Genomic DNA, 15856 nt, shown 5'->3' on the forward strand with positions numbered 1-15856 from the left:
GGAACCTGGGGCTAGGCAGGTTAGTCCTGACATTGTAGATGAGGCTGACCAGCCTCACTCATCCCTGAGTGGCAATACGTGAGCAATAAACTCCAACAACCCCTTGGATATAAACCTACATGGGCTCAATCCGATTGGAGCACCTTAATTACCCACTAAACCACGAGGTGCCTTAATATGATAATAATAAAACAAAACACATTACAAATGGATAGCATGTTCCAATGCTAATGATACAAAATAAATAACTAAAAAAGTAAATATACACCTACTGAATACTGCAATATATATATATACATAGAGGAATCAGCTTCAATATAAAATTTACAGGACTAAGTGTTACACTGACAATACATGGTTTCATATATTATGTGGTATTTTCTTTCCCTTAAAATGAAAATTGTATTTTATTATTATGAGAATCATCTAATAACTGAAAAGACGAAATCTGTTTTACACTAGAAGCAAAGTACAGTATGACTCACTGTGCTCTGAGACATTATGCCTCATAATTTACAGCACCAAATTTGCAGTAAATTTCCTTTAGTGTGTATGTCTTTTCAACAGCATGTACAGATTGCTAGAGGATTCCTGTCCCTACAATACTGTTTTAGCTAATACACAGGAGACCTGACTTCTCTGTGTTCTGCAACTACCCTAAGTCTTGAGGTCGCTGCTAGTCAGACAACATATGGACGAAGTTGATAGGTACCTTCCCCCTCCGTTCTGGCTGTCCTTCAATCATGCCCTCCATCCAGTCCCCATCTTCTGTTTCAGCCTTCAGCACAATAATGATTTCCCCTTCAGTAAAGCTCAGTTCATCATCCAGGTCAGCTTCACAGTCATAGAGAGCCTGACACCTTCGCTGTCGCAGAGATCCCACTCGCTGCAGCAGACATAAAATGTACTGTATTACCAAAATATGCAATTGTGTGGAATAACACACACACACACACACACACACACACACACACACACACACACACACACACGAGAGTATTATGGAAGAGCTCAGAAATGACAGAGAGACAATTAGGCAAGCAAGCAGTCTGATAGACCAAAGTAGTGTTACTGAACAGAAGATAACCTAGGTGAATGAAATGATGAAAAATTGCAAAGATGAAGTACAAACAATGAATGCTGAAATGTGAAAGTAAGGAATGACTTAGAAATATAAGTTGAAGAAAAAAGCATTAAAAAGGATGTGGAAGAAATCAGTAAAAAAAAAAAAAAAACTGGTCAAAGAATTGGCAGATATCAACAAATCTCTAGTAATTACTGGCATAAATGAAGAAGAAATAAGAAACAAAATCTCATGGGACAAAAAGGAGATGGTACATATAATGAACATACTGAAGGATGTATCAGAGGATATCTGTGACAAAGATATAGAGGAACACAAATGGCTAGGGAAATATGAGAGAAATAAGTCAAGGCCCCCTGAAAGTAACCTTCCACAGTGGAACACTGTAGAGGAAATATTAAAAAATGCTAGGAAACTCATGGAAAAAAGGAATTTAAAAAAGTATGGATAAAAAGATGCCTAACTCAGGAGGAATGGGGATCACTAAAGGAAAAGAGGGAAGAAGCAAAAACAAAAAATGAGGAAAGATCAGAGAAAGAGAGGTGCAAATTTTTTTTACAAAGTAGTAAAATTACAAATAAGAAAATGGTACACAACCAACAGGGACTAAGAAGAAGGAAGACAGTAGACTCAGATGTCAAATATATATATAAACAACATGATTAAGTTGATGTACTCAAATGCAGACAGAATAGTATCCAAATTATTAGAGACAAAAGACTATACCAAAGAAATGGCACCTCATATTATCTGCCTAACTCGTTTTCGTTTTTAAAGCCTCCAACATGCTTGCATGTGTCGGCCTTGGTCACCTAATGGCGGCTCTCCACGCTGCACGATCCATTGCAGCCTCCCTGTTCAGTCCCTTAACCCTAAGGTCACACTTAATGACCTCGTCCCATGTCTTTCTCGGTCTACCCCTCATAACCCCACCCCCAATATTAACACTTCTCACCTTCCTCACCCAATTATCATCCCCCATCCTCTCCACATGTCCATACCACCTCAATCTACCTCTCCTCATCACATCACCAATACACTCCAGTCCCATCCTACCTCTCAACTCTTCCATTGTAAACCCAGCCCCTCCAGGCCTTGGACGCAGGGACGCACTGCACATCCACCTGATCATTGTCATTTCTGTACGTCTGAGCCGGCGAATGTCTTCCTCCTTCACTGCCCAGGTCTCACTGCCATACAACATTACACTCCTAACACACGCTGCATACAAAGACCCCTTAGCACGTAGGGAGAGCCCCCTCAATGTCAGGAGAGGCAAGAGCTCCCTGAACTTCTTCCAACCACTTCTCACCCTAGCCACAGAGCTAGCTCCAGCCCCACCTCCAGCACACAACATGTCTCCTAAATAACAAAACTCTTCCACACACTCAAGAGATTCACCAGCAAGTTCAATCCTTTCACGTCTGACGATCTCCACCTGCTCACCCCGGCACGCCGTACACATAAAATCAGTATTATCTCGCAGTCTACCTCTGATACCACTACATCTCTTATGCACCCATTTATCACACACACCGCACAAGATGGAATTACTTCCCACGCCCTTGTGGCAAACTGCACATGGCCACTCTTCCTCGTCTTTGACAGTACCGCCACCAACCCTAGATATCATCACTTTTGTTTTATCTGCATTTACCCTTAAACCCTTTTGCCCCATACCATCTCTCCACTTCCTAAACCTTTCCTCCGCCTCCCTTTCATTCTCTGCAATCAACACCAAATCATCAGCATACAACAACTCCCACGGGAGTCCGTTTCTAAAGTCACGTGAAAGGGCTTCAAGTACCATGATAAACAACATGGGACTCAAGACTGACCCCTGATGCACACCAACATTCACGGAAAACTCATCACTCAAATCTCCATTCACTCTCACCTGGGTGTGAGCACCCACATACATGGCCATAACCACCCAAACCAGCCACTCCTCCAAGCCAAGCTTTCTCATTGCCCACTTCACCACCTCTCTAGGGACTCTGTCAAAGGCCTTTTCCAAATCAACAAAAACAAAATAAAGATCCCTTCTCCTACCAATATATTTTTCCTGAAGCTGTCGAACAATGAATATGGCATCAGTGGTCCCCCTACCTGGCATAAACCCAAACTGCATCTCATCAATATTCACTCTTTCTCTAATCATACCTTCTAAAACTCTCTCCATTACCTTCATTATCTGATCTAAAAGCTTTATACCTCTGAAACAAAATAAATTCCAAAGATATCCAACGACACCCTAAGCTTTGAGGATTACAGTATATGGAGAAAAGACAGAAATATGAGAAAAGGAGGAGGAGTTCTGGTATTAACAAAGAAAAATTTACAAGTCAAAGTGATACAAGTAGATATAACATCACAAGTAGAACTGACTGCATTAAAGACTGACACATCTGAAGGGAATATAACTGTGGCAAAATATGCATGCCACCCAAAACAAATACCTGGGAAAGAGGCAAACATGAGGACTTGGCAAAAAGTACAGTTCAGAGTTTAAGGACCTGCTACATAAATGGAAGAGAAATCTATCTACCTATCTATCTATTGCCAGACACCATAATCCCGTAAGGGGTGGTCATTTGACTTTGAGTTATTTGTTTTACGGGTAGGGGCACTAACCCTCCACCAACCCACTTGCTGACACGTAGGGAGCATGTATGATTTGGCTATATGGTTACCACCCGGCATTGTAAACGGTTTCTTGGCTTACAGGAAACAGAAAGAATTATATTAACTGGTGATTTCAATACAAATATAAATTGGAATACTCTGGACATAAGATGCTATGAAAACTGTTGAGATCAAAAGCTCGTAGATCTTGCATAGGATTTTTTTTTTTACACAACATGTAAAGGAAAACACCAGAAAAAGGGGACTTGATGGTCTATCATTACTAGATCTTATATAAACCATGCAAGATAATGATTTTGACAACATAATGTATCACCCTCCATTCAGAAAAGCAACCATGTAGCATTAAATTTCAGTTTCAGGATAGCATATGAAATAGCAGTAGTGAAAGTTACAAAATGAGCCTAAACTACAAAAAGGACAACTCTCATGACCCAAAGAAGTCTTTCATAGAAACAAATTGGGAAAAGGAGCTTAGAGGACAGGATATAAATGTTACATACAGAATGTTCTGTGAATTACATGAAACTGGAGTCCAAAATTATATCCCTCAGCACAAAGAAACAGAAATAAGGATACAGAAGTGGTTTAACACAGAATGTAAAAAATCAAAGGAGAAAAGAGACTTGCTGTGGAATGGATACAGAAGACACAATAGTGAGAGGGCATATAACAGATATAAACAGGCAAGAAATGATTATACAAGGATAAGGAAAAAGGCTCAAGGCAGTTTGAGGAAGATATTATACAATAAAGTACTGTAATGATCAAATGAAGCTTTTTTACAGCTACATCTGATGCAAAACAAAAGTTAGATAAAATACAGTCCTGCATGGATGAGGGGATAACCTATAGCCAAGAAAAAGATATTTGTGAAGTTCTTAGCAAAAATTTCCAATCAGTTTTTTACAGAAGTAATTTTGAGAGATGATAAGGAACATGTATGCCCACACATATTACCAGATATATGGATACAGGAACAAGAGGAACAGGAAAAGTTGAGTAAATTGGACAAAGGAAAAGCAAATGGTCCTGATGAAATTTCAGGTTGGGTGCTACATGAATGTGCAGAAAAGTTCAGCAGACCAATATATTTAATAGTCAAGGAATCATTTAGTCAAGGTAAACTACCTGATATCTGGAAGGAAGCAAAAATTGTTTTCCCATTCAAGAAAGGAAATACTGTAGACAGAATCCACTCAACTACAGACCAGTAGCCCTAACCAGTGTTGTAAGCAAGGTAATAGAAAAGCTAATAAGAAAAATTTGGGTAAACCATCAAGAAAAATACAGTATGATAACAGAATGACAGTTCAGTTTTAGAAAAGGAAAATGATGTGTTACAAAGCTATTAAGCTACTAAGACAGAGTTACAGAAACACTATGGAAAAGAGAAGGATGGGTAGACAGTATCTATTTAGATTTCATGAAAGCATGTGACAGAGTACTGCACCAAAGACTTTAATGGAAACTGTACCATCATGGAGGAATCCAAGGCAATCTGTTCTGTTGGATGCAGGATTTTCTCATAAAAAGGGAAATGAAAACAGTACTAAGGGATAATTACTCATCATGGAGGGAAGTGACTAGTGGAGTTCCACATGGCTCAGTGCTGGCACCAATTATGTTTTTGGTATATATATAAATGATACAGACAAGAACACTGGAAATGGAACCTATCTAAATATGTTCACTGATGATGCAAAAATACAAAGGAGAATCACCAGGACAAACACAGACTCTTGCGGAAAGCTAAAAGAAGAATTAAGTAAGTTTCATGAATGGAGCAATAGATGGCAAATGGAATTCAGTGTGGACAAATGCCATGTAATTATATTTGGTAAAAGTGGAAAAAGACCAGACTGGGATTAATTATAAGCTAGGAAGTTCAACACTACACATATCAGAAGAAGAGAAGGACCTAGGAATGATTATCAATAACAGACTATCTCTGGCTGACCACATAAATGAGAAGGTACAGAACATGCACACACTGTAGTATAATATGAGAACTGTATTCACATTTATAAATGAAGACATGCTGAGAAAGATAACATCATTCATCAGACCAACCCTGGAATATGAATCAGTGGTCTGGAATCCTCATCTCAAAAAACACATAGATAAGACTGAAAAAGTACAAAGGGCCAATACAAGATGGGTACCAAGCTTAAAGGATCTAAGCTATGATGAAAGACTAGAAAAACTGAACCTACAACATTACAAGAGAGAAGGAAAAGAAGAGACATGATTATGTTATAAAAATGCATCTCAGGGAAAGAGAAAATAGACATCAGTGAGTATATAACATATGGGGAGGCATCAGCCAGAGGAAACTGCAAAAAACTGCATAATAAGAGAGGTGACAAAGATGTAAGGAAAATCAGTTTCCCAAATAAGGCAACTGATCAGTGGAATGCACTGTCGAATGAAATGGTGTGTGCCAAAACTATTCATAAATTTAAGGATATGTATGATAAAAACAGTTTAATATACTGGACGGTACGAGCCTGACTCATTCCTGTAAAGATACAATGTAGGTAAGAACACACACACACACACACACACACACACACACACACACACACACATATATATATATATATATATAACTGACATGCCTGAAGGGTTGAGTGCTTTTATGAGTTTATATGCTCCCAATGCAAAAATTTTGAAAACATATTAAATGAGTAAACTGTTGTAAGGAAATGCAAAAAGATCTAGATAAACTCAATATGTGGAGTCAAATGTGAAGAACAGAATTCAGCATTAATAAATGTCATGTACTGGAAATGGGAGTCAGTAGTAAGAGACCAAGGTATGTGTACAAGAGGGAAGATGAAATAACAATGATGGCAAATGAAAAAACAGATCTTGGTGTGACTATACAGGATACTATTGCCAGAGAAACATATAAACAGGATTACTGCTACTGACCAACAAGAGTGGCATTTCATTATATGGATGAAGAGATGCTGAGTGAGTTAATAGTGACCATGATAAGACTGAGACTGGAATATGCAGCAGTGATATGATCACCACCCTTGAAAAACCATACCAGTAAACTAGAAATAATACAAAGGAGAGCCACAAAATTTACACCAGGGTTGAGGGACTTGTCATATGAGGAGAGATTAGGAAGGCTGAAATTGCAAACCCTGAGAGAGAGAGAGGGGAGAGGGGTGATTTGACTGCAATGTTTAGAGGAGTAAGAGAAATACAGTACAGTGTGTGGACAGAAAGGACCTCTTTGTCAAAGGTGATGGGAGAACAAGAGGACATGAATTCAATCTGAAGAAGAGTTGATGCCTCATTGATGTAAAAAAAATTAGTTTTCCAAAGAGAACTATAAACAACTGGAATAAACTAGAGGGAGAGGTGGTGTGAGCAGAGAGCATCCATGTGTTTAAATCTAGATTGGATAATAAATATTCGTAGAAAAGAGATGGGACAACACGAGCTATGCTCAAATCCTGTATAATACAATTAGGTAAATACACACACACAAAACACATATACTTGCCTCACTCCAACACTGACACTGACATTCAAACATATATTTAAATATGTTGCCAAGGAGAAAGAAGGTGAAATTAATAAGTGACACAGACAGATACACTACAACACAATACAGTAAAGGTGATACTGACTCGTCTTGGTGGTGGTCTGGGATCATCAGAAACCAGGGATGACAATGACTCAGTGGATCGGCCATTGATGAAGGTGTTGGGTGACTCCTGGGGTGAAGATGAGGGTGATGTGTCTGTGTCCTGCCCTCGCCCCTCACTGGTACTACCTGTTACCACACACAAACACACATATATCACTGTTACATTCCCACTGGCATATTTACATTAGATTATCATAATTCGGACTAGTTTCTTTAGGCTAAAATATACCTTTCATTGGTATACAGTATTAATATTTCACCATCATAATCGGCTTCCTATGAACAAATTGAGTGGTAAATGGTCAGTCCTTGCTTAAAGTTGAGGATATGTGCAGATAACACAATAGGTACTTTAATTAAAGTACAATTAGTGAGACATGCTTCTAGTGTATGAACAAGATTTTAAAAGCATGTAAAACATTTACTTCTGACTTTATAAAACTTACAACGAATCATGAGCAATTTCATGAAAAAACTATAAATTAACTGGGAATTTAAAAATGAAACAACTATAAGAGAATGAACTTTAAATGAGGCTAGTTGTAAATGGCAATTTATAAATTATCTAGTACCAATCACCACAAAATTGTAAATTATGGATCATCATAAATGTTTACTGTTTATGCATAAGCCTTAATTTCCCTAATACAATCAGGACAAACCAATATAACAAGTAAGGGTCACGTAATGAGCTTACTAGCGTAGATAATGGAAAAAAGTATCTTAATCAGCACTTTCAATTAGCAGAATTCATTTCAGTAAAGCTTGTCTTCTGAAGAGGAAGGGGGTCAGAGCAGTAAATGAAGCATCGTACTGTACAGAACTGTGTTTTCTCTCTTCTCTTTCAAAATTCAGTGACAGGTCACCGACTGAGATATAACAGTGAAGTTAATAATATCCATTCAATACATGTACTGTAATTACATGTGCTTATGAGTAAATTCACAAGTGTACTTACTTTAGGTATCAATAGCACTACTGATATGAAAGCATTCATGCATGTGTATGTAGTAAAAAGGCAGCATCTGTTACGTAAAAAATAAGGTGAACATATATTTTACTTCTATAGTAGGACTCGCGCACGTTTGCGGCTGTGGTGTGGCCCGCACCTGTGTACAGTGTTGCCACGTTTTCTATACCGTTATCTCTCTCTCTCTCTCTCTCTCTCTCTCTCCTGGCGGGAAATGTGAGCCACCCTGAGTACTTTTGATTCTTTTATAAGTTATTTATAATTGTGCTTTCATTTGTTAATTTGGTTTTGTTATATTCAGTGATGCCGACAATGCATTCAATGCATGCCCCTCTCCTGCCTCTCTCTCTCTCTCTCTGTAGGGAAGCTATCTGTCAAGGCCACTGACTGGGTGTGGAAGTGTTGCCGCTCGCGAGTGAAGTTTTTTTTTTTTTTTTTTACTTCGGTATTGGCATATGCCTACTATTTTGTCCTACATATTAGCTTATGATTATAAATGTGATTATTCCTCGCCCTTAAAATTATGGTAAAAGCCAGTAAATGTGAGCATTTTTCCCAAGCAACACCTGTACAAGCTATGGTTGGGTATACCGAGGTACGTACTTTATTTTAGGCCAGATTGGGTGTGTCAGTGTTGCCACTCACAAGAATTACATGAATTATTTCTTTTACTTTGGATATTGGCATATTTCTTCTTTTTTCAGGCTCATTATCTTATATCCATAACTGTGATATTATTACCCACCCTAAAACTACGCTAAAAACCATTAAAAGTGACTACAATATCTTTTAGCAACACTGTACAATATGTATGCCATGTTTCTGTGTTACTGTATAAATATTTTATGCATAATAAGATTACTGTTGATTCATCCATCAAAATACACAAGTGTAAGTTTTATTCATCTGAATTTATCAAATTTGTGATGCCTTGTACATAAATAGCTTCCGTTTCACATCGCAAGTTGGGGAAACGTGGCACCATTGTACACAGGTGCGGGCCACACCACAGCCGCAAACGGGCGCGAGTCCGACTATAAAGTAGTGCATCAAACTACACCTGGCTCTAAATAAACATGGTCTGAAGTTATTATGGCAATGGGAAAGCTTTTCCATCATTTACTTGGAGCTTTGAAATAAATACTATTGAAAAAAAAAAATCCCAGCTTGAAGCGTTCAGCTAACAATAAACACATTAATTTACCAGTAATTCAGAGACTACTGAGCAGCAGCAATGAACCCTAACAGCTTATCCACAGGCGACACACACACTGTAAACCATGGTTTCCTGTAGTCCAAAAAACATAGCATACTACTGTACATCTTTGAATGTGGCTCATGCTAAACGACTACAGTCAAAGCAACTACGCCGTTCTCTTTCATAATGCTGATCATATATATATCACAGTATGCACTTTCAGGTTCTCAAAGCTAATGCACCATGGTTAAACCTACCACAGTGCAAACCATGGGCTTAAATACTGTATGGCCAAATATGACATCATCTGTCGCTGCACAGATGTATCTCCCACAGCACAGGCCGTGTGACCGTTCAGAGGCTCACTGGTGTGGGGTGACTGTGTGGTGGTGGTGACAGTCTGGGGTGATGGTATGGGGTGCTAGGGTAATGGTGTGGGCTGATGGTCTAAGGCCCTGTTCACACGAGGCATTTTCAAACGTGTGTTAGCAAAGACAATGGTACTGCATTGGACTGCATACATGCTACCACGCGTTTTTCTCAACTGCTAGTCCAAATGTGCGATCCGACATTTCCCTTCCTACTGTGCGTTTGTTCAGCTGCTTGATTTTTTCATATGGTTGACTATTTCCGTCTGGGAAATGTGGTGTCTACCGCCGCATTTCCTTGGTGGTAGACGCCGCGTTTAAAAAAGCCTCGTGTGAACAGGGCCTAAGTGATGGTGTGGAGTGATGGCATGGTTCGAGGTGTGGGTAATGGTGTGTAGTGATGAACTAGGTGATGGTATAGGGTTATGGTGTGAGTCATGGTGCAGTCTGGGTTATGGTATAGAATGATGATTTCAATGATGGTGTGGGGTGATGGTGCAGAATGATAGTGTGATCTAAGTAAAGTTGTGGTCTGGGTTATAGTGCAGAGTGATGCTGTATTCTGGGTGAAAGTGTGGTCTGGGTGATAGTGTGGGTTGAGGGTCTAGGTGCAATGATGCTCTGGGTGAGAAGTGGAGTGATACGTGTGGTCAGGATGATGGTGATGTCAATGTCTGGTACATTTCAGCCCAGCCTGTGGCAGTCTGAAACAGATGGGAATACAATGGTGTCCTTTCCCCCCACACCTATTGGTGAACCTAAGTTACATTCTTAATTCACAACAGACTTCTCTTCTGCCCACATCATTGTCAGCTTTCTTTCATTTCATTTTTTTTTTGTTCCTTTCTCTCAGAGTCATTACCTGTCAATGTCCATGATTTAACTCCTTCTTTTTCTTGTCTGTACATATTATTTAGGTGCTGCATGGCACTCCATTACCTATATTTAAATATTTGTGTATCATGTTATAATAAATAAGTAAACATGGACCTTCTTACAGTTAAAGAAAATCATAAACACAAGTTTGTGTGGGTATGACATACCATATATGAGTACATTCCTAAACTGTCATTTATGGATCATGACTCATCTCTGCAATGAAAATATGGGAAAGAGTGGTGGAAGCTAGGCTGAGAAGAGATGTGAGGATCTGCGAGGAGCAATTTGGTTTCATGCCAAGGAGAAGTACTATAGACGCCATATTTGCTTTGAGAATGGTGATGGAGAAGTACAGAGAAGGCCAGAAGGAGTTACATTGTGTGTTTATAGACTTGGAGAAGGCTTATGATAGGGTACCGTGAGAGGAACTGTGGTACTGTTTGAGAAAGTCAGGAGTGGCAGAGAAGTACGTGAGGGTGGTGAAGGACATGTACGACGATAGTGTAACAGCAGTGAGATGTGCAGTAGGAATGACTAAGGGTTTCAAGGTGGAGGTGGGATTGCATCAAGGATTGACTTTGAGTCCCTCTTGTTTGCAATGGTGATGGACGGATTGACAGATGAGATTAGACAGGAGACTCCATGGACAATGATGTTTGCAGATGACATTGTGATATGTAGTGAGAGCCGGGAGGAAGCTGAGGCAGAGCTTGAGAGATGGAGATATGCACTGGATAGAAGGGGAATGAAAGTAAGCAGAAGCAAGACTCAGTACATGTGTGTAAATGAGAGAGATGACAGGGGAACAGTGAGGCTGCATGGTGTAAAGGTGGCAAAGGTAGATGAATTCAAATACTTGGGGTCAACTGTACAAAGTAACGGAGAGTGTGGTAGAGAGGTAAAAAAGAGAGTGCAGGCGAGATGGTGTGGGTGGAGAAAGGTGACAGGAGTGAACTGTGACAGAAGGGTCTCTGCAGAAATGAAAGAGAAAGTTTATAAGACTGTCGTAAGGCCAGCCATGTTGTACGGAATGGAGACAGTACCACTGACAAAAAGACAGGAGGCACAGTTGGAGGTAGCAGAATTGAAGATGCTGCATTTTTCACTAGGAGTGACAAGGTTGGACAAAATTAGAAACGAACGTATTAGAGGGACAGCACACGTAAGTCAGTTTGGGGACAAAGCTAGAGAGGCGAGACTGAGATGGGTTGGACATGTGTGGAAGAGGGATGAGGAGTATGTTGGGAGGAGGATGCTGAAAATGGAGTTACCAGGCAGGTAAAAGAGAGGAAGGCCAAAAAGAAGGTACATGCATGTAGTGAAGGAGGACATGCGGGTAGTAGGTGTAAGAGAAGAAGATGCAGAAGACAGAGTAAGATGGAGACAGGTGATCCGCTGTGGCGACCCCTAAGGCGAGAGCCAAAAGGAGAAGAAGAAGACTCATCTCTGGGTCTATCTATCTATCTATTGCCAGATGCTTTAACCCCATAAGGGGTGACCACAAACAAATTACCTCCATGTTGCCCTGTCCCCCGCCATTTCATTGCCCTGCTCCCACTTCACACCCCCCTCTCTCATATACCTCTTCACTCCATCCCTCCACCTCATCCTTGGTCTCCCCCTCCCTCTCCCCCCCCCTCTACCTCACTCACATACACTCTCCTCATCAGTCTCTCACTCTCCATTCTCTCCACATGGCCAAACCACCTGTTTCGCCTAACACATCTTATCACATCCACATCCACAACACAACTCTCCTTCACTTCTTCATTTGTCAGTCTGTCTCTCCATGTAACTCCACATGCTCCTGTCAAATAACTCATTTCCACTGCTCTCACTCTTGACTTCTGTCCCTCCAGCAAGGTCCAAGCTTCACTTCCATACATTAGAGTTGGTATCACGATACTGTCATTTAGTAGCTTTTTCACTTCCATGCTCACTTCCCTGTTTCTTATCAATGCTTTCAAGGAACCAGCAATGTTTCTTCCCTGTTGTACCCTTTCAAGCACTTCACCCTCTAAACTTCCATCCTTACTCATCACACTACCCAAGTACTTAAATGCACTCACATTTTTCATTCCCTCCTCATCCAACCTCACTGTACTGTACATTCACTGACTTCACTTCTCTTGAAGGCCATACTTTACTCTTCCCTACACTCACACCTTTAGATTCCACTTCTTACACACTCTCCCAAACTCATCTACCAAGCATAGCAGCTCCCCTTTGTTTTCACTTAACAACACAGTATCACCTGCAAACAACAGTACAGGGAGTTTCCTTACACTGCCCTCTCTCACTAAGGCCGCTCCAACATTCACTGCCCTACCTTGTATCTCTCATCTGTGGGGCAGGAGGTAAATTACATCACTGTATTATAACTAATGCCACGATTTATATTTTTTATTGTCTTTTTATTGTTTTTATTGTCTTATCACTGATATTCACCATCCTTAACCATATCGCCATGATACAGAGTAATTTAAAGACACAAGGAATAAAAAATATATTGACAAAAACTTATATCAGGGGAGAGAGGAAATAAAAACCTTAACCCCCCAATGAGACTTGCAGGCTGTAAGACACGCCAAATGGTAAGCTGATTGGTGCTCCCTAAGCACTGTCAAGGGTAGTGATTTCGCTTGCATCACTGCATCTATAGTGTTTTCTGCAGATTTATGTATTACATCAAGGCAACTCCACCCTACACACGTACCAGAGTTGTTAAAAAAAATATCTGGACTGAATTACATGATAGTATCATCAATTACAGCATAATTATATCAAAAATAAAGTTACACATGCTTTGGGGCCTAGTCTCCTTCAAATGAGGCACTGCATAAAGCTGCCTACTTTGCCTACTGATTATGTCATTCTTAAAAATCATTTTCAGATGCACTTTTTAAATACCAATTACAAGTTTTAAATTACATTGCTTTTAATTTTCATAATACTGTCCCTCCATGATTATTAATGATATTGTTTTAAATTATGGAAAAAGACAGTTGTGCTGAGTCAAGTGTGGCAAATGCTTGACTGGAAAAGTCAGGGTCAATTAACCCCTTACTCATGATATATTTTTCTAATCTATTCTTGCTATGTCAGGACATTTTATTTACATTAGGAGATGTATCTAGAGCTGAAAATGCTGGAGAAGACTGTGAGGCAGCTGAACGGTCAATAGTCTCTTAAACATCTATACTGAGTAGCCAGAACCCCATACCCCTAAGCACCTGACAGTGCAATACAAATAAAAGACTAGATGATGAATGGATGATATGTACCCATGCAAGCACTAAACACTGACTTACAAAATGTATGTAAGCATTTCAAAGTTTCAACTTAAAATGCCTTACCCATTGGCTGTCCTACTAGATCATACAGTTTTCATAATGAATAGTACCTTCAAATTCAGATAAAACCAATATAATGACTCTGGTTTCAATGCATACTTGCAGAGAATTCTGTAGCTGCAGTGATGAAATACTTCACTCTGATGACTGACTTTTGGTTTCATCATTTCCATAAAACTAAATCTCATCATCATCCATTATCATTATCATAACCCTAGCATGCAATTCCCTACATCTTCCAACTTATTACCTGACATTTAAAAACAAAGTTATTTATCATATACACAGTACACTCACACAATGACGGGTTTATAAACTATACCCATTTTACTCTAACCTGGCCTAAAACTGCCATCCTTCCATCTAGAATACTAAGTTATAGCAAGAGATTAACACTAGAATGTGAGACTAGTCATGAAGAAGTGCTATATATGGAAAGGATGTAGAACCACAGTAATGTCTTTTGCCACTGAATTATGTAAAATAATCTGCAAAACGAAAAATCTGGGCCAAGTTAAGGTAAAATGACAATTCTCAGTAACAGTGTTCCCAATCTTCATCAGCCATCAGTAGTGGCATGAATGTTTTGGCTGTAGCTGTGGCATTACAGACCAATTGTAATCATGTCTTTTCTTGGTAATGTATTTGAACTTGTATATGCACACAGTTAAACATCTTGGATCCAACAGCTTAACCCCTTCACACATGATGACTCAAAATGAGTCAGAACGGTTTTAGGTTGAAGAGGAACTGATGATGCTTTGTCAGTGTTGGTCTGAAGGGATGCCAATTAGGCAATTCTGGAAAAAAATATTCACCAAAAAGTATGTTTTAGCATGAAGTGAGTCATTCTTTGGTGCATCATCGGGGAGGGTGTCTATTTCAAGGCCACACTCTCAAATAGTTGGCATTCTGTTTTCAGTTTGAGGGGGAGGGGGGGCACATGTGATTTTTGGCAATTTACTCGAAAACTATTGGTTGTATCAGAATTCTGACAACACCACATGAAAGCTTGTGAAATTCTACATCTAGACATATGCTTAGCTCTTGCATTGTGTGGACAAAATTTTGCACTAGGGTGTAGGGCAGTTATTTTCACTATTGAACAACAGTACTCTCACGGCATTTCGGTACATTCACAGTACATTTACTCATCAGTTTTATGTGTTTTTATTAGCTTATTGTACAGTATAAACATCAGGGAAGATGACGGTATACAATTTATATCATTATAACCAATTTCTGGGGCAAATAAAATACATACGAATGTTTTCCATTGTGCATGAGTCCAGCCTGCCCTCGTGGGATTTACTCCGATCATGTCACACACACTTACAGAAAACTTTCAGTGCACGAAGGGGTTAATTAGTAATAAACAGTATGGTTTCTGCCACAAAAGATCCGCCACTGACATACTCAATTTCCTGACCCACACCATCCATCAATCAATTGAACATAGAGAAACTCATGATGTAGCCCTTGATATTTCTAAAGCGTCTGACAAGAGTGTGGCACCGTTCCCTGCTATCCAAACTCCCTTGCTATGGACTAATATCTTTTCTTCCTCTGATTTCCTCCTATCTCAGTGACAGAAAAATAAAAGTAGATGATGTACAGTATATTCCAATTTCCACTCAATTAATGCTGATGTGCCACAAGGATCAGTTCTTGCTCAAATCCCCTTTCCT

General features: G+C 39.5%; 1 protein-coding gene across 1 annotated transcript in view; it reads right to left on the bottom strand.

Annotated features, from left to right (window-relative positions):
- Positions 1–351: 351 nt before the first annotated feature.
- Positions 352–15856, bottom strand: part of Asap (ArfGAP domain of ASAP) — a 225044-nt gene continuing 209539 nt past the window's right edge. The window contains exons 21-22 of the mRNA XM_080281948.1: positions 7381–7526; positions 352–886 (exon numbers count right to left, since the gene is read on the bottom strand). Coding sequence (XP_080138074.1) covers positions 677–886; positions 7381–7526 — 356 coding nt within the window. The 3' untranslated portion in view covers positions 352–676. The remainder of the gene's footprint in view (positions 887–7380; positions 7527–15856) is intronic.

This window comes from Coenobita brevimanus, chromosome 91, assembly GCF_032717465.1.
Source record: "Coenobita brevimanus isolate Jiangsu-jjx chromosome 91, ASM3271746v2, whole genome shotgun sequence".
NCBI classification, from domain to species: Eukaryota; Metazoa; Arthropoda; class Malacostraca; order Decapoda; family Coenobitidae; genus Coenobita; species Coenobita brevimanus.